The sequence below is a fragment of the Gossypium hirsutum genome, chromosome A03 (assembly GCF_007990345.1).
Source record: "Gossypium hirsutum isolate 1008001.06 chromosome A03, Gossypium_hirsutum_v2.1, whole genome shotgun sequence".
Taxonomy (NCBI): Eukaryota; Viridiplantae; Streptophyta; class Magnoliopsida; order Malvales; family Malvaceae; genus Gossypium; species Gossypium hirsutum.
In genome coordinates, this window is record NC_053426.1 from 92,613,254 (window position 1) to 92,638,409 (window position 25,156).

Here is a 25,156-nt window from a genome sequence, read left to right on the forward strand (position 1 = left end):
CAAATTTCCATTTATAATAGGTAATGGCCAGCCATGGTATGGGTCATGGATGAAAATATGTATTTTCTATTAGCATTATTAGTTTACAAAATAAAATAAGGAATTAAGAATAATAAAACATGTGGTAATGGGAGGAGAAACCAAAGTTGTCATCTTTGCTCCTCATTGCCGTGACTAGAAGAGAAAAAGCCTGGAAAAAAATTCAGCTATGGTGGTTAGCTAAATCAAGGTAAGTTCAAGGATGATTCTTGGATTTCTAGCATTTTTTTTGAGTTAGTCATTAAGCTCTTTGCTTAACCCATGACCAAATTTGAAATTGTATGGTGTCTTGAGCATTCGGCCATGGTAGGAAGTAGAAGAGAAATATGGTTGTTGTTCATGTTATTTGGATGAGAAATGGTAGTTTGGTGAAGTAGAGTCTAACAAATGAGCACATATGTGCATTAGTTGCTAAATGGAGAAAAATCGGCTAACAAGTGTGTACTAAGGCCGAATATGATTTTGAATATTATTGAGTAATGTATGTGTTTTGAATTGATGGAATGGAGAGGATGCTTTAATTGTGTTATGAACAATTATATGTTAAATTAAGGTTTGCTAAGCTAGCTATTAAGGTGAATTGCAAATGTTAGTATTTGATTACTAGTGTATATAGGTGTATTAGTCGAGTTTTGAACTTGAAACAAAATGGTATTTAGTCAATACAAGTAACCATATTTGTAGAATGTATTAAGTATATAATCGGCCACATGAGTAAAATGAGTACTTGATGTTATATTATAATTATTAAGCTACAAAACATTGTACATGTTCGGCCAAGGTAAATTATTTGAGTAAAGCATATCTTGATGGTACATTTCGGCTAGTATAAAATGTATCAAAGCTATATGTAAAATGGTCTAATGTGACTTACCAAATATACAAATTTGAAAATGAAATGATGAGAGACTTAAGTGGGCAATTAATTCAAGTGAATTGGTTCTAAAATGTACATGGATGCCGTATGACTATGTTTGATTTGGGAAGTAAATTGTTTGATTTAGCTCAAGAGCTTAGAGGATCAAAGTCGGATGGGGGAAAGGAAAAAGTGATCGAATAGCCGTTGAAATCGTTCGACAACATCCGAGGTAAGTTCTTAAGTAATTGAGTTTGATTCCTTTGTAAATTTTAAGTTTTAAAACGGGATGAATATGAATTATGTATATACATTAAGGTCAATGACTTTTCTAAATGACGGCATATATGATATTATGTTTTAAATATGTGAATGAGAACTTTACAGAGTAAATTGTATAAATCTGCTACGGACAGCAGCAGTAGCGTGTTTTGGAAAAATTACCATAAATTGTGGGAGTTGAGATAAAGGCTGAATAAATTATGTAATTAAAGCTTGATGCGTCTAGTTTCGTATACAAGAAATCGTGTAAGTAAAGGGGTTGCCGATAATGAGATTTTCAAAGTTGTGTGAGACAGAGTCAGAATGGCTCCGAAATCCCCTGTTCAGTATTCGGAAAATCATTATAAATTGTAAAAAAATGATTATAAGATAAAATTTTATGCTTAGACTCCTTAATGAGTCTAATTTCAAACAAAATAAACGAAAACACATTTTGAATTCTGTACAATGAGAAATTAAATTCTTAGTGAAGAGTAGTCAGAGTAGTCAAGCAGTAAAATAGGGGAAACTTTGAGAAAAATCTGATATTGATTGGCCAAACCAAAAATTCTGAAAATTTTTTGGATAGAGGATATACGAGTCTATTTTCATGGAAATTTAGCGGCACATAATTTGGAATTTCGTAACCCCAGTTACAAATAATTTAAAGACTGTTGCTCAGGAAAACAGCTTGTAGAGAATTTGTGGTTATGTTGTAAACATGGATAAAACTTGTTTTAGTTGCTCATAAGCTATTGATTAAACCCATACGTGAATTCTAAATTGTGATATTATAAAATGATATATGAGTGTTAGATGGATCTTTGATATTAAAATTTGTGAAATTGTAAGTTTATAAGTATTCGAATATGAAATGATAGTATGGCTTGAAATTGAATTATTCATTGGAAAATGATAGATGTAGATTCAGCCAAGACAAAGTGAAAGTATATGTGGTATGTGAAGTATATTTGGATAATTGTGATGTGAATACATGAAAATTTATATTTTGATTTAGGATTTTATGTGATGGATGTGAATGTGTATATATGAGCTAAGGCCGAATGGCAAATGTGATGAATGTGAACATGCATTTGTGTGCTAAGGCCGAATGGAAAATGTGATGAATGTGAACATGCATTTGTGTGCTAAGGCCGAATGGAAAATGTGATGAATGTGAACATGCATTTGTGTGATAAGACCGAATGGCCAATGTGATGAATGTAAACATGTATATATGTGATAAGGCCGAATAGCCAATGTGATGAATGTGAACATGCATATGTATGATAAGGCCGAATGGCCAATGTGATGAACGTGGAAGTGTATATATGTGGGAAAGCCGAATGGTTAATGTGAAATGTGTATGAGATGGATATGTGGTAAAGCCAAATGGCTAATGTGAGAAATGTATGAGATGTGTATATATATATTGTGGCCAAATGACAAACGGCGGAAGGTGTGTTTTATTAGATATTTGATAAGGTAAATGAATTACAAATATGATAGTCGATGTGAATGTTGTAACATGTGAATAAATATGTATGAAACTCTATGATGTAAACCCGGGATTAAAGACCAGATGACCATATGTGGTGACTATGTCTGGGTTAAGACCCGCTGACTTCGTGTGGAGACTTCATCTGAGCTAAAGGTCTCGCCGATAATCCGAGTAGAGTTTAAAGCTATAAGACTTCGCAATAAGAATTGCTTATAAATATATTCAATGCGAAAGGTTAAACAGGTATGTACTCCAAGTTTATATGTGAGCTTGATTTAAACTAAATCATAAGGCAGTTATGTGATGCATATGTGAGCAATCTATGAGACTATTCTTATGATTATGTGACATCGGATCAGTGTGAGAGGTTATGTGAAATTATACAATATATCTATGTCACATGAGCTCACTTTTATGTGAAAGTTTATCTGCCTATTGTATATGATGAGATGTGCATATTCGGTAAAGGGATAGTATGCCCGAAGGAAGAGTGAAATAAAAATACAAACAACTATGTTATAATTTGATTATTATCTGTTGACACTGCTTAAAACTTACTAAGCATTGTAATGCTTACTCCGTTTACTTTGTTTCCTCTGTTTTATAGATCTCATTTGGAAGCTACAGGCTCGGGGATCGTCAGCAACTAGTCACACTATCACTATCCACTGCTTGTTACTGTTATGTTTTGAATTATTTTATGGCATGTATAGAATAGACTAGTTGCGGAAGAATATTTTGGTTAATGTATATAAGCCATGCGAAAATGGCATCTTTTGAATGTTTACTTAGAGAAGTTTAAATTTTATCCCTGGCTGTGCTTAGTACTTATTTAAATGAATGATCTTTATTTCAAGAAAAAGTTCAAAATTTTACGGTTCTGACATGAGTTACAAGTCCGGTAATGCCCCTTACCTATTCCGGCGACGGTTAAGGGATAGGGGTGTTACAATGAAGGTATATTGCGCTATCATAATAGGATTTGTGCTCCAAATAATTCTGATTTAAAGAATGATATTCTTTCTGAAGCACATAATAGTGTGTATTCTATTCATCCGGGTAGTACAAAGATGTACGGTGATCTGAAAAAGACATATTGGTAGCCTGGTATGAAAAGAGAAATTTCAGAATTTATTGCAAAATGTTTGATTTGCCAGTAAGTTAAAGCAGAGCATCAAGTGCCAACGGATTTATTACAACCCATTATGATTCCTGAATGGAAGTGGGAGCATATTTCAATGGATTTTGTGTCAAGATTGCCTGTGACTCCAAGAAAGAAAGATTTGATATGGGTGATTGTTGATAGATTGACAAAGTCAGCACACTTTATTCCAGTCAGAACAGATTTTTCACTTAAAAAGTTAGCAGAATTGTATGTGTCAGAGATTGTGAGACTACATGGAGTTCCAGTATCTATCATTTCAGACCGGGATCCGAGGTTTCCTTCAAGATTTTGGAATAAATTGCAAGAAGCTTTAGGCACCAGATTGAATTTTAGTACAGCATTTCATCCTCAAACAGATGGACAGTCAGAGCGAGTGATTCAAATTTTAGAAGATATGTTAAGATATAGTATACTCGAGTTTGGTGACAGTTGGGAAAGGTATTTACCGTTGGCTGAGTTTGTTTACAACAATAGCTATCAATCTAGTATAAAAATGGCACCATTTGAGGCTCTTTATGGAGAAAATGCAAGACTCCATTGTGTTGGTCTGAATTGAGTGAATCAAAAATAGTTGGGGTTGATTTGATTCGAGAAACCGAAGAGAAAGTCCAGATTATTCGAGATAGTCTAAAAGTTGCTTCAGACCGTCAGAAGTCATATGCGGATTTAAAACGAAGAGACATAGAATATGCTGTGGGTGATCGAGTATTTTTAAAAGTTTCACCGTGAAAAAAGGTGTTACGGTTTGGTAAAAAGGGAAAATTAAGTCCGAGATTCATAGGGCCATATGAAATTGTGGAAAGGATTGGTCCTGTAGCTTATCAGTTGGCTTTACCTTCGGAACTTGAGAAGATCCACAATGTGTTTCATGTGTCTATGCTAAGGCGGTATAGGTCAAATCCTTCACACGTAATTCCTCATACTGAAATTGAGCTTCAACCAGATATGACTTATTCAGAAGAACTAGTGAAGATTTTGGCTCGTGAAGTTAAAGAATTACGGAACAAAAGAGTACCATTGGTTAAAGTATTATAGCATCAACATGGTATGGAGGAGGCAACCTGGGAAACAGAGGAGTCAATGAGATCACAGTATCCAAATCTATTTTCAGGTAACAAAATTTGAGGACGAAATTTTTAAAGGGGGGAGAGTTGTAACGACCTAATTTTCAGTGGTGTTGGAAATGGTGATTTGAGATCACTAAATCCGACAAATAATATTGAACAAGATAGTAATTTAATATTTATGAGTCAAGTAAGGATTTAGAAGAATTTTTGAAATGGTGAAATTAGTGAATTAAAAGAATTTATTAGGTCAAACGGGTCAAAAACAAGGTATCGAGACCTCAAAATTGAAAATCGAGCTATAAATTTTTTTATAAATATTTATGGAGTGTCATTGAGTTAGTATTAAAGTTTTGTTAGAAAATTTTAACGTTTGGATAGCTAATTATTTAAAAAGGACTAAATTGAAAATAGCGCAAAATTTGTTAAATTGTGAGTAAATAGCTTAAGTATTTAAAAAGATGGATTTAAAGAGCAATTAGACCCAAAGGTTAATGGCTGGACGGTTTGGGTATGAAATAAGCAAGAAAACAATGTGAACAAGGGGCAAAATTGGAAATAGCATAAAAGTTAATAGTTAAATAATGATGTAATTGAAAAATCTAGACATTTCTTCATATTTTCTCAGTCAAAACGCCATAGAAGGTCTGGAGAAAGCTGGTTTTTCATATTTTTACATCATGTGAGTTTAATTCTTGCTTTTTTCTTGATAATTTTTATGTTTTTATGACTTTTACAATTAGGTCCACTTATAGAATTCATTAGTTTTTGATTTTATGGGTGAAATTGGAAGTTACCCTGGATGGATAAGGGAATTTTATGATTAATTATTATGAAATTTAAGTTCTAATTTCATATTAAGGTGGTTTTATTAAGTGATTTTGATAGGAAATGATATTTAGGACCTTATTGTGAAAAAGTTGTGAATTGAAGGTTTCTGTTGAAATTCAGAATATAAAAGGTTTTGAAATAGTTTATAATGATAAAATAAAGTGTTAATTGAGAAAAATTAGTTCAATTGATGGGTGAATTGAGCAGGGACTAAATTGTGAAAATTGTAAATTTTGGGGTAAAAGTGTAATTTTGAAATTTGAACAGCATAAATTGTGAAGTGAAATAGAAATCAAATAAATGCTAATGAGTAGAAATATTTTATATTATAAATCAAGAATCTAAAGAAGAACGAGGAAAAGAAAAAGTTGCAAAATAGTCCCTAAATTTCAATATCTTCTACAAATTAGCCGAGTAAGTTCATATGGTTGAATTTAGATGTTTATTTTTGAATGATTGAAGTAATGTGTTATTATATATGAATTTGTTGTGGGATTGTGTAAATTTTGTTAATGAAAGAATAAATGTGGAAATGCAAATTAGGAAAAACGCAGGATTGAGTACGTTCGTATCGTGACATGTCATGAATTGACGGATAAGACCATGGTTGTTCCATGGCAAAGTGTGAAATGTAGGTATGGTATCATCCATACTGAGTTGTGATATGTAGGTATGGTATCATCCATACTGAGTTAAGAAATGTATGTATGGCATTGCCCATACCGAGTTGTAAAATGTAGGTATGGTATTTCAATGAGGAAAACCATACTGAGTTATGAATCGTGACACTGAACAACGACGTACTCAATTTTGTAAGTTGTTTCCTAATTTGATTATAAGAAATAAAAGAGAAGTGATCCAAATGAAAGAGATTGAGTAGTTGTTACTGTTGAGCTCAACTATGTGAATTATTATAACAATGGTTGTGAATCGCAGGAAACTTTGGTAAATGTTTTGGTATTGTTTGGAAATATTATGTTTGGTAAGCATTACTTTTAAACCTACGAACTTACTAAGCTTCAATAAGCTTACTTGTGTGTGTTTAATATTTTTATGTAGATTGACTTGAAGTGAAGTGGGTAGATCGGATCAACACAACAAAGCACACTATCCAGATCAATTCCGGTAGATTTTGTTTTATGTTTGAAGACTTATATGGAATGTATAGAGTTTAAATGAAATGAAGTAAAGATGTTATAAACTAGTTAACAACATTTTGTACTAAAATAGTTTTTGGTTAGTAGCAGTAGTTTGAGTTTGAAAATTTACCATAAATCATGAAAATCTAAGTAGAGGTTGAATAAAATATCAAATTAAATCTTATTGAATCTAGTTTCACATAGAAGAAATGGTGTAAGCAAAAGGCTTTCATATCAGGAGATATTTGAATTTTTGTGAGATAAGGTCAGAGTGATTTTGAACTCCCCTGTTATGATTTGTAAAAATAATTAAAAATTGAAAAAAATTAATTAGGAGTCATACTATATATTTATGGATTCCTTATTGAGTCTATTTTTAAGAGAAATAAACGTTTTGGTTATTTGAATTCTGTACATGGAGAAATTTGGTTCGTAGTGCACAGGGGTCAGAGCAGCCCAACCCGGAAACAGGGGAGACTTCAACTAATAAACTGTACTAATTGGCCCAAGAAAAAATTCTAAAAAAAATTAGTAAGTAAATATATGAGCCTAGATTCGGGGAAAATTTACGGATTTGGACTTCGAGTTTTGTAACTCGAGATATGATTTTTTTTGCATCTGTAACGCAGTTGGACAGCTTGTTTGGAAAGTGTGATATAAATTGTTTGAATTTGTTTAAGTGCTCAAATAAGTTTAGTAATGCCTCGTGCTCGACTCTGGCGACGGTCTCGAGTAAAGGGGGCGTTACAATCCGCAATCTCATAAACACATTTTATGCAATATCAAAGCATATAACATTCATTTATAATGAAAAGAACACCTACGAACTTACCTCGGGTATGAAAACGACAAAATGAATCAATTACTCGATCTTGCCTTTCTCCAGATCTAATTCTGGATTCCTCTTTTCTTGATCTATATGCATTCAAAATTAACTCATTTAATCACCTATTCTCTCAATTTCATCCAAAAACACATATTTAAGCCAATTTGCACTTTGGCCCTTAACTTTTACATTTCTTACAAATTAGTCCCTGTTTCATAAATACACAAAATTCACAAAATTCAATATAGACCATGCTTAGCTAAATTCACTATATCTCCCTAGAAGCCCATATTTTTCATTTTTCACATTTCAACCCCTCATTTTACACTTTTCTCAATTTAATCCCTAAATGTATTTTTACTCAAAATCACTTTACATAACATGTATATTTAACACCAAACTTTCATAATTCACCATCAAGCATCGAAAAACACATGAATTCATCAATTTCAAATTTCAAAATCATCAACACTTTCAAAAATTGAGGCATGAGCTAGCTAGAACACGAAACAACGATCACAAAAATATAAAAATCATCAAAAACGAATCAAAACACATACCTAATTGCATCAATTTGCCTTAGCCCTATAAAAAACCTATTTTCTCTTCTTGTTCTTGAATTTTCGGTGCATGGAGATGGAAAATAATGTTTTAATTCACTTTGTTTTATTAATATTAACATGATTTAACAAATACCAATATTAACCTTTAATAAATCATTATAAAAACATCTAATATAAGGCCATTTATGTTCATCTCTACTATCAATGGTCTAATTAAAACATAAGGACCTTTAATTGAATAAGCCATAGCATTTAGGCACTTTTAACTTATAGCATGCAACTTTTGCATTTTATGCGTTTTAGTCCTTTCTCAAATTAACTACTTAAACGATAAAATTAGCTCACGAAATTTTCATACATACATACTCACATGCTATAAACACCAAAAATAATATTAAAATATTTTTTAACTCGGATTTGTGGTCTAAAAACCACTATTCTGACTAAGGTCTAAACCGGGTCGTTACAAGGTACATGCCATTTACATCAATTATAAAGTAAACTCTTCACTAACATTGTTTGAGCTGAATTTCAATTCTTCGGATGCTGCTAGAACTATCTAACGAATCTAACTAACTGTACATGGAAAAATAGACAAACTGTACACTGAGCAATTTTTATGCTCAGTGGCGCTACTATCATATAAATTATTACATAAGTATTGGACACAAATTAATTGATAGAAATAAACTAAAACATAATTAAAAATATCATTAATAACATCACAATAAAAGAAAATTCTAATATTAATAAACTTTAATATTTTTATATTGACAAATTGAATAAAGAAAATAAGCTTTTTAATTAAATTTAAAATCGCGAAATTAATTTAATTTGCACAATATGGAAATTCAAATAAATTCATGTTTTGTTTTTGGTTTTCTTTTAATTTAGACCCCGTACGAAAGTTTAGACTCAGTACCAGATGCACGAATCTGCCACCACGAGTTGTTCGGCAACGATGGCTATCAGAGTAGCCCACGACCCTCTAGGAATTGGGACTGCCCATAACCCTTTGAGAATTAGGGCTAACAATAATAACAACTGACCAACTTGGCCTTTTCTACCTCAGCCCTCTGGGAATTGGGGAGATCTAAATTTTCTTATATAAAGACTCTATGGCATACCAACTATATTTGATTTAGTCTAACTTAGTGAAATGGGGTAAAATCCAAATTTCCTGGTCCATTTCAATTTCATTTTCATATAATTCTCATTTCAATTTCGTTTCATGTTCAAATCACATATCGTCTAATATAAAATAGGCTTCCAATTATAAATATTTTCTTGCTCAATCATCTAAAATCGTAATACTCAAATCCAAATCATAACCATGAATTTGCTAATTTAATCTTATGAAAAACATAGTATTCATGTCAAAACATAATTTTATAAATATTAACTAAATTATTCAAGCTCATCCAAAACTCATAAAAATAAAATAAAATAAAATAAATATAACTAGTCAAATTAAATTAAACATTCTAAAGCTTTATGTAATGAAAATAAGATATTAGCACAAACTGAAGTTTTAATCACTTTACTCCTTTTCTTCGCCTTTCTCCTTCAAGATGTTCTGTAACACCCCTAACCCATATCCGATATCGGAACAGGGTTACAGAGCATTGTCAGAGTTTACAGATTTAAAAATAGTTTACACATATCATTTACTAGTCATAACCGAAATAAAAAATATTCAATCATAATGTCCCTTGAATGGGCCCTCGAGACCCAATTTATGCTTTAAAAACAAGTTAGGACTAAATCGAGAACTCAGAGAATTTTTCGCAAAGTCTCAAAGTATTTCTTAAGTGCAAATGACACACGCCTTGTGGTTAGGTCGTGTGGCTCACACGGCCAAGTGATACGCCCATGTCCCAGGCCGTGTGGGCATTCGATGAGAGGCACACGGCCGTGTCCATGCTCGTGTAACTTTCTAACTTAGGTCACACGGCCAGCCACATGCTCGTGTGCTAGGCCGTGTGGAATATTTAATTTTCAAAAATTAGGTGCAGGGGCCACACGGCCAAGTCACACGCCCATGTGCTAGGCTGTGTGGACAATTTAATTTTCAAAAATTAGGTGCAAGGGTCACACAGCAAAGTCTCACGCCCATATGCTAGGGTGTGTGACACATATGGCCGAGACGCACGCCCGTGTCTCTGCCCGTGTGAGCAATTTAAAGCATTCTGTTTCTCAAATTTTTAAGTTGCAGGGGACACACAGCCAAACCACACGCCCGTGTCTCTGCCCGTGTGGACAAAATAAAGTCATTTTCAAGCCAAAGCCAATTCAAAACATTAACATTTTAACACATTCCCAAACTAATTCAAAACATTTAAATCAAGCCAAAGCCAATTCTTATGCATGACATATCATCACATATTTTCAAGTGACCAACTTACTAAATTGGTCAAATATTCATTTAAGCATATTTATACCTAATATGTATATCAATTCAAGCACACAACACATATCAACATAATATGGTCTTATACACATATACATCAAGACATACCATCACTAGCCATTCCAATGGCTAATTACAACCAAATATTAATATGTCATCATTTAGTCAATTTAACCTATACATGCCATGTTATCAAGGGAAATTTTACTAATTATACCAAAATGAGTTGAAGGATAGTGTGATCTTGCTCAGAACAACTTCCAACCTTTACGAGCTTCCGAGTATTATAAAATAGAAAAAATAAAATAGAGTAAGCATATTATGCTTAGTAACTTCGTATAACAAAAAATCAACTTACCAATCATTTATATTTAAGATAAGCATACAAAATTTATCCAAACAAATTTGGCAATTTTCCTAAACACATATAATCTCAAGAAACTTGTTAGTCAGGTATTACAAATAAACATCAAGAATCAAGGATGAGCTCATCATGTAATAACTTTCATAAACATATGCTTTTCATATCATATTTCCATATAACATGTGCATTTCTATAACAAATCATCTTAAGTTCAGTTTAACCATGTCAGAACTTTACCCGTTAAATTTATTTGAAATATCGATGGATACACATTTAGTACACTCGAAGTGTACAAAACTGCAATCTGTCAACTCATACTCAGGGGTACCCATTAGGGCATATAATCAGGAAGCACTCTCTCGAGCCATATAACAGGATGCTCATGTAAGCCATGTAATAGGAAGTTTATTCGGGTTATAATAGAAAACTTATAAGAGTTTAAAACAGGAAGCTCATTGAGCTTAACAGGTAACTTCGAAGAGTTATTATCAGAGAGCTCCAAATAGCCATACAACAGGAAGTTCAAGCGAGCCATATCAGGAAGCTCACAAAGAGCCTATATCAGGACGCTCATAAAGAGTTGCGATATGTCTGCATTATATGCAAGATCCATACCGATCATATAACAGGACACTCACAAAGAGCTGCGGCATGACCGCAACACATACAGGGTCAATACCGATCGGGATGCTCGCAGGAACCATGTAACGGGAAGCTTGAGAGGGATTATAACAGGATTCTCATAAAAGCTATGGTGTGTTTGCAACATATGCAGGACCACAACCAATACGAGAAATCCTGTATCCATGGAAATTTATTAATTCAAACGGGATTTAACATTTATCGGGTATTATCAGATATGTAACTGATTTTCATACATAAGACATTTATACAATTCACATATATACAACATTCAATTTAAACATATTAATATACATAATTTAGTTACACCAACTTATCTCAATAATTGTTCGTGTTCGTAGGCTACTAATCCGATACTGTTTGTTTTCCTCGATCCAATTCCAAACTAGGTCTATTTGGATCTATATGAGTAAATTTAACTCATTTTAATACAATTCACATTCAATTTGATCCAATTCACATCCTAGGAAAATTTATCATTTTTCCCCTATACTTTTAATAAATGACGATTTCATCCCTAGGCTCGAAAAATGAAATTCATGCAATTTAATCCTTATTCCAAGCCTAATTGAATTTTCGTATAACAATAACAATCCATGTATTTCACAAAAATCAGAAATTTTTTATAAATTTTACAACTTTTCAATTTAGTCCCTAAATCACAATTCCATGAAAATTTCCTTTACAAAAGTTGTTTTTCTATAAACAATCTTTCATTTTCTACCATAAATTTCAAAATTTCAACATATTCATCCATGAAAAAAAAATTATACTTTTATAAATTTACAAATTGATCCCTAAAATAGATAGATTAGGTTATTACGATCTCAAAAATATAAAAATTACCAAAAACGAGACAAGAATTCATACCTAATTGAGCCAAAACAACTTGCTTGAACTCACTTTCTCTTAGCTAGGGTTTCCATGTATTTTAATTTGGGGAAGATGATGAAATAAGATGATATTAGCTTATTTCCATCTTTAATTAATTCAATTTTCAATTTAGTCCTTTTCTTTTTCTAATTTCCTATGGATGAATCATCAAAAATATCTAGTAACTACATTTAATGGACTAATTTCCATATAATGACCTCAAATTTTGAATTCCATAGCTATTTGATCCTTCTAGCTACTAGAATTCAACTTTTGCATTTCATGCAATTTGGTCCTTTCTATAATTAAACATGAAATCAGTAAATTTTTTTTATCGAAATTTTCATACGTCATTCCTATCATAATGCAAACCATACAATAATATTAAAATAAATTTTCTTTCTAACTCAGATTTGTGGTCCCAAAACCACTATTCCGATTTCACTGAAAACAGGCTATATTACATGTTCGCTTTGTTTTTAGTTACAATAGGAGCAATTCAATATGAAATAACATCATTTATCCATTCTAAAACTAAAACTAATAAAAACAAGCTTAAATATGCATGATTATTCATATTGACAACTTAAGTTTTCTAGTCCGAAATTCGCATATCTTTCGACTCGATTATCCGTTTTCAATTCCGTCTTCACCGGAGTACTCACTACTTCACAAGCTATCATTTAGCACCAATATTACACAAAGTGGCCAATGTTCTCTACTTTCCCTTTAACATGGCCAAATATACCAAATAAACTTTTCATCCATTTTTATTTCTTTTTCACACTTCCAACAAGCTAGAATTCATTTTGTAATAATTTCCTATCCAAAAATATGTCTATTTCACTTAAGTTTTCTAAGCTTCCATCAATGTCCTTTAATGGAAACTTTCAAAATACTTGATAAAATAAAAGAAAAATTATTGGTATGTATATATATATATGTAAAGCAAGCTTCAATTATTCAAAGTCTAAAAAGATTTTGAAGAAAAACCAAACCTTACACTTGAATTTGAAGGAAAATGATGGAAGAAAATTCCCCCTCCATTTGTTTGGCGTGAAAAAGAAAGAAGATGAGAAAGATGTTATCTTTCTCTCTCCTTTTTCTCTTTTATATATATTATAATATTAAAATATTATTATTTAATAATAATAAAAATATTTAAAAGCCATCATGAAACCATTGATTTTTTAAGTAATGGAAAAATTATCATTAAGTCCTTTCTATCAAAATAAAATAGGATAATTGCACTTTAGTCTCTATATTTTTCTAACTTATTCAATTTAATCCCTAAACTCGATACTGAATTTTTAACTTAACCACATACTCCTACTAATAATCCTTTGTGTTTTCATGTCTAACGGTTTTCTCTAAAAACAATCACAATTTCTTATCCCACTATTTATTTATAGATCACTTATTCAAGTATTTCTACCATAAATATTTTTCTTCTCTTTTTTTTTTTAAGTGGGGATTTTATATATAACTTACATTAGGATGATTCTTAAAAACTAAGGATTTTAGGCGCCAATAAAATTTCACCTCATTTTCAAATTTTAAGGAAATGAGATTATTATTATACTCTTATCTATACAGAAATTATTTTATAAATCTTCCCGCCACATTATTCATGGTCCCTTTTTAATTATTTAATGACATTTCAACAATTTTTTTCAAGTCATTGACCCATAATTTTAGTAATTTTTTACCTTAAATCCCAAACCCTAAGCCTTAAACCCTAAATTTTAAGTCATTAACCCTAAATTCAAAACCTCAAGCCTTAAACCTAAACTCCAAACTCATAACCCCAAACCCAAACCCTAAACTCCAAACTCGTAACCCGTAATCTCAAACCCTTGAACCTTGAACTCGAACCCCAAACCCAAAACCTAAACTCGAAACTTGAACTTTAAATTCTGAACCCAAATCTTGAACCATGGGGTTCAAGATTCAGGGTTCAAGGTAAAATAATAACCAAAATTATGTGTCAATGACATGAAAAAATTAGACAGAAATTATTATTATTTTTTAAATTAGTTTCACAATAAAAAAAATAACTTATGGAAAAAAAACAAAATGATTAAAATTTGTAAAAGAAGAAAAATGTTTGTTTATAATTTTAAAAAGTATTTTATTTAAAATTAAATTAAGTTGGAGAAGATCTTAAATATAGATGAGTGTCTAACAATATTTTATTATCTTTTAAAATTTAATGACGTGACAGTATTTTATTAGCACCTAAAAACTATATTTTTAGGATAATTCTAATACAATTTATTTCCAAATTGGAAAGATTGAAACAATCCATTCTTCTAGCAATGTGACACTCTCCCCCTTCCCTTCATCTCTTTATATATAAAGGCGAGTATTTGGTATATTAATAGTATAATTTTTTTATTCCACAATTAGTCTTAAAAAATTGACATTTGTTTTTTTAATATTATATTATACCCTTATAAGATACTTGTCAACTCCTAATATTATTTGTAAAATCTAAATATTTCATTGATAATATACCAAAATTTTCATATATATAATATAAAAATAAAAACTAAAAAGGAATGGATGTAATGAACCGCCCCTCTACTATTCGCCTAATTATATATTTTATTATTATAATAATAAGATAAATTAATAAAATCCTTAAATAAAAAGAAATAAGCTTTAAAATACAAAAAAAGTCTTAATAGAAATAAAAATAATCTTAAAATTTTTGTTTTGTGCATTAACTCAAATTCTCATGTCAAATCTTCGTATAATATACATATTTATTCGTTTCCTAACACATTGAATAATAATTATACTTATGATAGATTAAGTAAACTTCATGTCTAAAATTAGTAATAATAAATAATAAAAATATGTCAAGCATTATCAAGAATTAAAATAAAGTTGATAGGATGTTGAATATGTAAATGATTTTTTTTATGTACATGTTTTGACATGTATGTGAATATGTATAATATTTTTATTTTTATTTTATGTCGTGTTTTAATTATTATTTTTCGGGTTGCATTGCACTGCTTTGTATTTCAATTCAATTCAATTATTTTTTACATAATTTATCATAATGATTTGTTTTTAATAAAATCGTAATATATTTAAATGTTAAAAAAGTTTTAATTAAATTAAAGTATCATATATATCTATTAGGTTTCATTGAGATAAATCTTTTCAATGTTCATGGTTGCCATTATCAACAACATCAGTTCATGGTGCATCTAACGATTAGATATGCACATCTATTTTATAGCTTGATTTATGTTTCATACTTGACCGGCTTGCAAATTTTATTTGTTTATTTTTAAGGAATAATATTTGATGTACCAAGTCTCATGCACCATCATTGACTAATAATATGACTCACCATCATTAAATAAAATAAAAAATTATGGAGGACTTATAAGTAAACACTAATAATTTTATTTAAGCATAATTAAATACCAATTAATTATAACTATTACAAATAAATATCAATAATTCTCATATTTAAGGTTTAAGGTCTCCAGTTTAGGATTTACGCTCTTGTGTTTATGATTTTAGTATTCATTTAAAATTAATTATTATATTTTATTTAAATAAAGTTATTAATATTTATTTGTAAAACTTCCACTATTTTTTTTGTTTTATTAAGTGACAATGTATCATGTTATTGTTTAAATAATTCATATTCACTTGCTTGATGAACCTATTTAAAATCTGTACTTAATTCTACACAATTATTATGAATTTAATTTTATAGTTAAAAATTTAATTTAAATATTAAATAAATTATAAAAATATATATTTTGAAAATTCCCTGGGTAATTGGGTGGAAATGCTAATATAATTAAAAGTTATATTATAATACTAGTTTTTTTACGGGTGGGATGCATTCGTTAAATAGATATATTTTTAAATTATTATGATAGAAAATATAAATAGATGAAAAAATTACAACATATATTGTATGTCCAAAATATAAAAAGATCAAATTTATGATCAGATTTATGGGTTATATATATAACTAATTATATATTTAATATATTATTTACTTAATTTCATATTTTCATATTCTTGGAAAAGAGTGACATATATTAATTAATTTTTTATGAAATAATATATAAAATATTTAATAACTAAAAATATAAAGCTTGGTTTAGAAAGTAATAATCGAAAATATTAAATAAATGCAAAGAATTTGAATAGATTATATCAAATTATATATAATTTGAGGATATTATTTGCTGTTTAACACAATTACATAAAGATATTAGTTTAAATACTGTTTTAAAATAAACAAAATGACATTTATACTACTATATATAAAAGGCCTTCCTTTTTTGACACCTGCCTTGTCTTTTTTTACATTCTTAACAATGGTTAATTTTCAATTTTGGTCCCTCTACTTTTTGACACGTGGCTTGCTTTTTTTTCTTTTTTACATTTTTAACAACAATGATTAAATTTCAATTTTGGTCCCTCTACTTTTTAATTATATAAAAATATTCAATTTTCAATTTTGGTCACTATACTTCGTTAAAATTTGAGATTTGATTTGTATACTAGAATTTGTTTTACATAATTTAGTATTTCAACGTTTATAATATCATTAGTTAGTCTAAATATTTTATTCTAATTAAAATGGTTACCTAAATTTAAAGAACTGTTAACATCATTAATTTTTTGTTAAACTCTAGTCCATTATAATGTCATTTTTTGTAACATGATTATCGAGTGAGTACTTAAAAAAAATTTAGAATGTCACACCAACAAATTTAAAAGAAAAATTTTATTGGTGTTAACAATTGAACCTAAATTTTTATATTCAAAAAATAGAGGAATCGGATTCTTAAAAATAAAAAATCAGGGATTAAATTCCAAATATACAAAGAGTACAAAAACTTAGAGCATATATGTAACATCTAAAATTTAACTATTTAATCCAAAAATAATTAACCCAATACGAAGCGTGAATTGAAAACCATACTAGATATAAATTAAAAGTAGATTTATTTAAAACTATTAACTATATTTATATTTAAAAGTATTTTATAAATATAGAAGCATTTTAGTTAATTTTGTTATGAGGTTTACATTATGAGTGTGAAACTATTTTAAATGTATAAATTTTTTTTTAAAATATTTATTTGGTAAGTGGAAAGATATGATTTTGTTGTTAAAGAGATATTAAATAAAAATAATGTAGATATGTTGAATATGTAAATTAAAATATTGAATTAAAGTTTTTTATATATATATCATCATTAAATATGTTTATTAATTTAATATAAATATCTTTCATATTTAATTAAATTAATCTGAATATCTTTTGTACTTACATTATTATAATTGATACATGTTATTTTATCTTTTATATTATAATTTAGTTATAACTTTCTGTACTATTTTCAATTTTTTTATTTATAAAATATAATTAATTTTAAATATTACTTAATATATATTATTTATTTTTATTTTATAAAAAAAAATAAATGCATTTATTCACCTACAACGTAGAGGAGAAAGAAATCTAATTCCAAAGATGAGACGAGGAATAAAAGCATTTTAAAGTAGGAAATTTGATACTTATGGAAAATTGACCCACTGCTGACATGATCTAACAAAACAATCATGGCAGTAGTGAACAAAGGTTAAACACATTTGATGCAAAATGCAAGTTGTTTGTAGAGCAATAAAAAAAATTGATGTAAGTGGTGCAAAATTCCCATACAGTCTTACCTTATATTCCTTGTTTATAGACTGTACTTCAATCTTAACGTGCCTTGCCTGCCAATGTTGCTTGCTTCTTGTTTTAGATTTCCAGGTTTCCCCTAAACAGCCTTTGGGTATCTACAGTCCCTAAACGGCAAGTTTCTTTTCCTATTGAAATATTTTTGATATTCATGAGTTGACAAATAAAAAATGACGTGTTCATATCAATGTCATTAATCACAATTTAAATCTATATTAATTTTGTAATTAAATATCTGCAAATTTATAATAAAAAGGAATTACTTTGTGACCCCATGCTTTCATTCAAATTTTATTTTATGTAATTCCTATTTGCTTAATTCCTCAATTTCATGAATTTAAGTAAATTCAATAATTTATTTGATATAAGTTATAAAAAGATATAAACAATATTGTTGACTAGTATGATAAAACATAAAATTGGTTTAAATCTAATTATTTAATTTAAGTTTAGATGAATTTAAAGTGATGGCTATGTATGAAAAAACTTTCAACCCCTAAATGTCATCAACAACAAAAAGCCGACAATGATTGAAATCCATTTCATAAAGATAACCAAAAGAAACCCCAGCAAGGTAGCATTGCAGCAGATAATAATAATAATAATAATAATAATAATACATGATTCCATCCTACGGAACTTCATAAAACCATATGCCATCATTTTCAACTTCTCTTCATGTCCTTATCTTCCTATCCCATGCCCCCAATTCCCATTATATATATATACATGTGCATGTATAAATGCCAAATTAACTAATCAAATTCTATGCTATGGGTTGCAATTGCAAAAAGATCGATGTAGTAGACGGGACGAGAAGTAGAAGCTTTCGCTACGAAGATTACAATAATCGAAGAGCGTTTCTGCGGAGCTATCCTCTTCAATGGGGTGAAGACGAAGATGAACAAGAAAGAGTGACGGCAACCAAAGAAAGCAGTACTAGGAAAAAGCCTATAAAGAAGTTCATGCTATCTGTATATCATTGGAGTGGGGAAAAGGTTGTGGTTTTGAGGAGATTCAAGGATAAGCTTGCTGTTTATGTTGTTGCCTGTCTTCCAATCCGCTTTAAGTCACCTCTGTTGCCCTAATTTCTGTTTGATTCTTTCTAAATTTCTCCTTATATTTATTCTAAATTCCAGCTTTTGATATCATGCACATCATAGGCATATGTATCATGTATGGTATGGGTATTACTCTAAACCCTGGGTTTAACTCAATCAGTTCGTATACCCATTCTGAAAGTTCAAATCTCTCCATTTGCAATAATTAAATAAACTGAAATCGCAAAATCAGCAACACAAGGAGTTTCAGTAAAACAACTGGGAGATGATGAAAAGGAAGACAAGAAGGTTTAACTATATAAACGAAAAGAATCAAATTACGCAATTGGAGTAATCCATTCACCATAAATTGTAGGCACACCGCAGGTAATGTTAGATCATAATGCAAAATGCTAACTGAAAAATCATCAATAAAGAACAATCAGCCAAAGAATGCTAGGGTGCTTTTGAAATAAGTTTGTTACATAGTTCTTCCAACAGTGTTAACAAAACTCTTTTCATCATCCAAACACTTTTAAACATGTTAAATTTCAACAAGAGACACAATAGCTCACACGGCAAAGATTGGATCCCTCCTCCGAACAGTAGAGGGTGTGCTCCTTGTTCAGAAAAATATTATTGAGACACCCATTGTGAAGCATCCTACGGCCACCCAGGGACTTAACCGTTCACCTGATTCAAGAAATATACTAGTTAGTCCCACAAATTGTAATGCATTGCCAATGAAAGGGTAAAACATCGAATGAGTTTCAGATTTTTTTTTTGCAACCTACATTCCAAAATGGCTCAACTAAAGTTCCACATCATTGGGATCCACTCTAATTCAATCCCAAATACATGCCTAATTTTCTACAAGAAATAACCTTTCAAATGAAAAGGAGTCCAGGACACAAGGTACTAAAAGAACCTTTTAATGAAGCAATAATACCAGTTAGCAAATGTAGAGTATATATTTATTTATGGCAAAAATTATGAGCTACAAATGAAATATTTGGCGCACATAAATATTTAAATTAACATGCCCATCTGCATATATATGGTCTTGAACTTAAACGGCAGGTTGCAAATGCAACTCTATTACACAAATAGCTCAAGAGACAACTTATCTCATTATGGATTTCCGACAAACAAAAACTGATATTGTATAACAATCATAGTTCATTCACAACCAATTAAAGCAGTAAACTCACAAGTCAAAGGCTTTTAAGTTGGTATAAACAACAAACGGAACAATTCAGGTGCTTCTTCATGCCAATTATTGCAAAAAAGAATAGAGCATCAATACAAATAATTGTTCTTATGTGAAAATAACTGCCTAAACCCCATGACTGCTGTTCAACTTTATCATTATTGTCATCCCTTTCCCTCCCAGTCAAAATATCATTACCATCCTATTCTAATTCACGACTTTATGAGATTTTAATTCTAAAACAAAGCACAAGTTCTCTATACAATATGATTATTTAAAAATGATATAGCTAAATTTTAGTCTTTCACTTTTAGTCTCATTTCCAGAATCGTTTTGGAATCATAGATAATTATCATCCTGCATTTTTGAGCCAATCACTATCATATTTATTATCAACTAATTTAAAGGCTTCATACACGATAAACATTATATGTCCAAATAAGATTCAGAACAGGGGACACTACATGACTATTCCAAATTCTCAATGCAACCAGAAAGAAGTAAACCAAGCAGAAAAGGAGACCCACCTATTCTGGCTGCCTTCCAAAAGAAACCACGGAACCTGCCAAACAAGCATATTACACCAAATTAGCTCCAATTCTCAACACTTCCTACCAATAATTTCTGATTCCAAAGTAGAAGCTATAAATATTAGAAACAAAAATGTTAATATAACCAATTGAGATACCAAAGAGAAAAGACAAAGAGGGCCAAGATTAACTGGAGTTATGCAACTTTAATTAATCTAAGCTCTTCATAGAGAAAGAAATCAAGAAGTTGAAGTTATCTAAGAAGATGCACATGATCAGAAAAAGAGAAAAAAGCCAAAAAAATTTCTTGTTAAGATTGAGAACTCTACTTCAAACTTCACCAATGCTAAACTTACAACTATATCACTGTGACTATATTTGTTGCCTGGCTAGATGCCACCCAAAACAGTCCATTTAATTTGCAAAATTGCATCAAACAAAATCAAGACATAAGACAATAAATTTGAATTGCTCAAAGATGAAATAAGGCAAAAATCAAAACCAGCATAGTTAGAAATCATCTGTTTTCCTTCTCTTTCTCTTTTAATTTCTTTTTTGCAATGGATGGAATATACAATAGAGGAAATCTAGCTCCACAAACATTTGGTTACAACATCAACTGCCCCAACATCCCCCATCTCAATAATTTTCAGTTCAACGTAGCTATTCCAAATTACAAATCTAACTCATCTATACGAACACAAACTAACTGTATGACTTAATCACATACAACTTGATTATAGTGGCAATCGCCCCAACATCCCCCATCTCAAAAGTTTCCAGCTCAAAGGCAGTTTTTCCAAATTACAAAGCTAAAACAACTACAAAACCACTACAAAACTAACTGCATGACTTGCAGACATTTAACAATTATGCCAAGGCACAAAATCTAGCATTCAATTGCCAAAATCAGTTCTGATTGAAATGAAAATACAAGCTTAAATCAACTACAAATATAGTAATGAGAACTATTCAACAATAAACGAATAAAATAAATAGAAGAAAATTAGAAAGAGAGCGAAAGGATATACCCAGTTCTCTGTTCAAGGATAGCTGGAAATTGCATCTTCAAGTAAGTGCAGGTGCAGATTCCCAATAGCACTACCGTTAAGAATGAATGGAAATTGAAGAGTGCCGACTGAAAGCGCACATCAGAAAATTAATTTTAACTTTTTACTGATTTCGGAAAATTAAAAGAAGAAGAAAGCGATTTCAACAAAATCGGAAAAATAGAAAGTTAGGGTTTTTCTTACCATGGCTTCGGGATCTTTCTTTGATTGATCGATTATCCACTTCAAATGCCCAGTAGCAAAAAGAAGGTAAAATTAAAAAAAAAAGAAAAAAAAAAGGCTTTGGATCAAAAATCAAAATGCAATTTTTATTGAAAGGCAATGAGGTACCAATTTTCCAGCTAGTGAGGATTAGGGAGTTTTTTTGGAATTATAAATTAGGGCAGCGAGCAAAAAGAAAAAAGGGAAAGCAAATCTAGAACTACTTCATTAACGAATCACGTTGCGCCACGTCAATACTCCACATGTCATTACTGAATAATTAAACATTTTAACCATCTTTGGCATTCCACATCATGTCCAGATAAGTAATCCTTGTTGGAAAATAGTTTCTATGTAATTATGGGTAAAAATAAGTAAAATAAAATGGATTAAAAATAAGTGGATTAAAAATATTATATAATTACATGGAAACTATTTTCCTAACAAGAATTACTTATGTGGACATAATGTGAAGTGCTGCTACATCAGATGTGATTAGTGAATTAATGGTTAGGTAATTAAAATATTTAATTATGATAAAAAATAATTTTTATTTGAGTGACCGAAATGAAAATATGAGTAATCAATTAAAAAATTTACCAAAAAAAATTAACTATAGACCCACATATTATAAAATTAAAGGAGAAAAGATAACACTTTTTTCCTTTTTACTTGGAGAAATAAACAAGCTTTATACATACCTATATTTAAATGCTTGGCAACATCATAATATATCATAAGTTGTTGTAATTGCACATTATAAATTTAAATAATTTATTTCTCATAAATTCTTGAGGGTAGACTTGTATGTACATTCATTTAATTTGGATTAAAATTTATTAGAAAAAAATATGTGGGATAATAACTGTAACGCTCCTAAATTTGGTCTAAAAGTTTAGACTGAATCTTAGAAGTTATATTGATCACTGAAGTGATCGTAGGAAAATTTTACAAAACAAGTTATCCCAAATTCCATTACAAACATATTTATCTCTTTACGAACTAAGGACATTTACCGCTTTAGATTTCAATCAGAAAAATTAAAGTTAAGTTAATTTATGAACAAAATAAGATTTACAAGAAAAATCAAAATAGAACCTGTACCACAGTTTTTACAAAACCTTACAATTCGAAACTGAATTAAAAAAATAAAAAAGAAGAACTGTTAATTTATTTTTTCACCGTGATTGTCTGAGACCTCCGCATACCGAGTCTAACGCCAGAATTCAGAAATGCACCTACAAGGGAAACACTAAGAGGGCTGAGCTACATGAGCTCAGTGTGAGTTCAAAACGATTAACAATAGATTTACAGAAGAGAACTCCAGATGGTAGTTTATTGGCAAAACATACCTACAAGGGCATGCAAAAGTAGAAAACAAACTTGGAACCAACGTTCTAGCACATGTAACAGTCAAGCAAACCAACTCACACACTGAATACTCAACACAAGCTTTATTTAGATAGACTGAATACGGTCAAATAATCTTACACCTAGAACACTTTAACAGATGCATATGAATGCAGTCAAGATTTAAAAACCCACCCATTCAACCAAAACACCTCTTCGTCCCCCGATCACAGCTCAAAAGAGCTGTTTAAGCTCATCCAACCAAACACACCACTAGGACCTTGAAGGCCCATCCAAGCCTACAGACCATGTATGTGGTCTAAGGACTTAAATAATAGTACGCAACATGGTTGGCGTATAAGCGGTATAGTGATTAGCATGCAGCAAAGCTGACGTATATGCAGTATAGTGCGGTAATCCGCTGTACGAATAAGTTACAGTAAAACTGCCAGATCAGATCAAAATCAGTCTTCCTTCTCTTCACAACCAACCCAAATATTTATTTATATAAGTGTATGTATGCATACAATCCCACAGAAACATTGAATGTATCAACAGACAGTTAAACACGTGCACACACACCAGGCTAACCGGGTTCAAAATCAGTCATCTCACACCACAGTCACAAATAACACATAAGCAGAGCACATAGCCACAAATACAAAGACATAATTACCCTTACTAAAGTCTAACCAAGGGTCGGAATACACAGATGCATTATCAGATAAAAAACATACACAAACTAAAATTGGTGACTTAAGACCACACGACCGTGTGTTCCGGTTGTGTGGAAAAACCTAGGCCGTGTGGGAGTCAAAACACCCATGTGTAGTGAGGCACATGGCCGTGTGGCTGAGGTATACGCTCGTATGAGCCAGGGACACAACCGTGTGAACAGGTCGTGTAACTCACTACTAAATATGCTAAAATAAGGTATAGAACAGACACGGTCTTCTTAAGGGTTTCACACACTCGTGTGCCCACCAGACATAGCCGTGTGTCCAAAACACACACACGTGTAAAATCCCTAAATCCCCAAATTAACAACATAGTCGTGTGGTACCAAATCACTAAATCCCTAATTCCCAAACACATACGCCTGTGTACCGAGGGGACACAACCATGTGAAAATTGACAAAAATCCCCAAATTGGCCACACGGCTGTATGGCACCAAATTTTACTCGAAAACTCTAATTCCTAATCATGCAAGGCCGTGTGGACCGCCCGTGCGGGGGCACACACCTGAGTGGTCACGAAACCACACCGAAATTGGTTACCGATCGTGCCTTTGTTGCCGAAACACTCTCCAATCCTTAACTACTCAGAAATATATCAAAATCACACCCAATTCTAAGCTATTCCACGATAATTTCCCCTTTTGAAAGATCAATTTCACAGGCACACAACGATTTCCAACTTCACAGAAACAAACCACAATTCATTAACAAAAATTTAAAAGGTTTGAAACCCACACCTGATTCGCAAT

General features: G+C 30.7%; 1 protein-coding gene across 1 annotated transcript; it reads right to left on the minus strand.

Moving 5' to 3' along the window:
* Positions 1-19,740: 19,740 nt before the first annotated feature.
* On the minus strand, positions 19,741-22,504 carry LOC107886457 (protein kish). Its single transcript, XM_016810421.2, has 4 exons — positions 22,302-22,504; positions 22,080-22,186; positions 21,046-21,080; positions 19,741-20,001 (listed from the first exon to the last, which is right to left on the minus strand). Exons 1-4 carry the CDS (start codon positions 22,302-22,304, stop codon positions 19,934-19,936), a joined length of 213 nt encoding a protein of 70 aa, XP_016665910.1. The 5' UTR covers positions 22,305-22,504; the 3' UTR covers positions 19,741-19,933.
* Positions 22,505-25,156: the final 2,652 nt, after the last annotated feature.

Coding starts and splice junctions, on each gene's coding strand:
- LOC107886457 (XM_016810421.2), bottom strand. Junction 21,081..22,079: donor ATCCTTGAACAGAGAACTGG/GTATATCCTTTC, acceptor CTTGTTTGGCAG/GTTCCGTGGTTTCTTTTGGA. Junction 20,002..21,045: donor TTGGAAGGCAGCCAGAATAG/GTGGGTCTCCTT, acceptor TTCTTGAATCAG/GTGAACGGTTAAGTCCCTGG.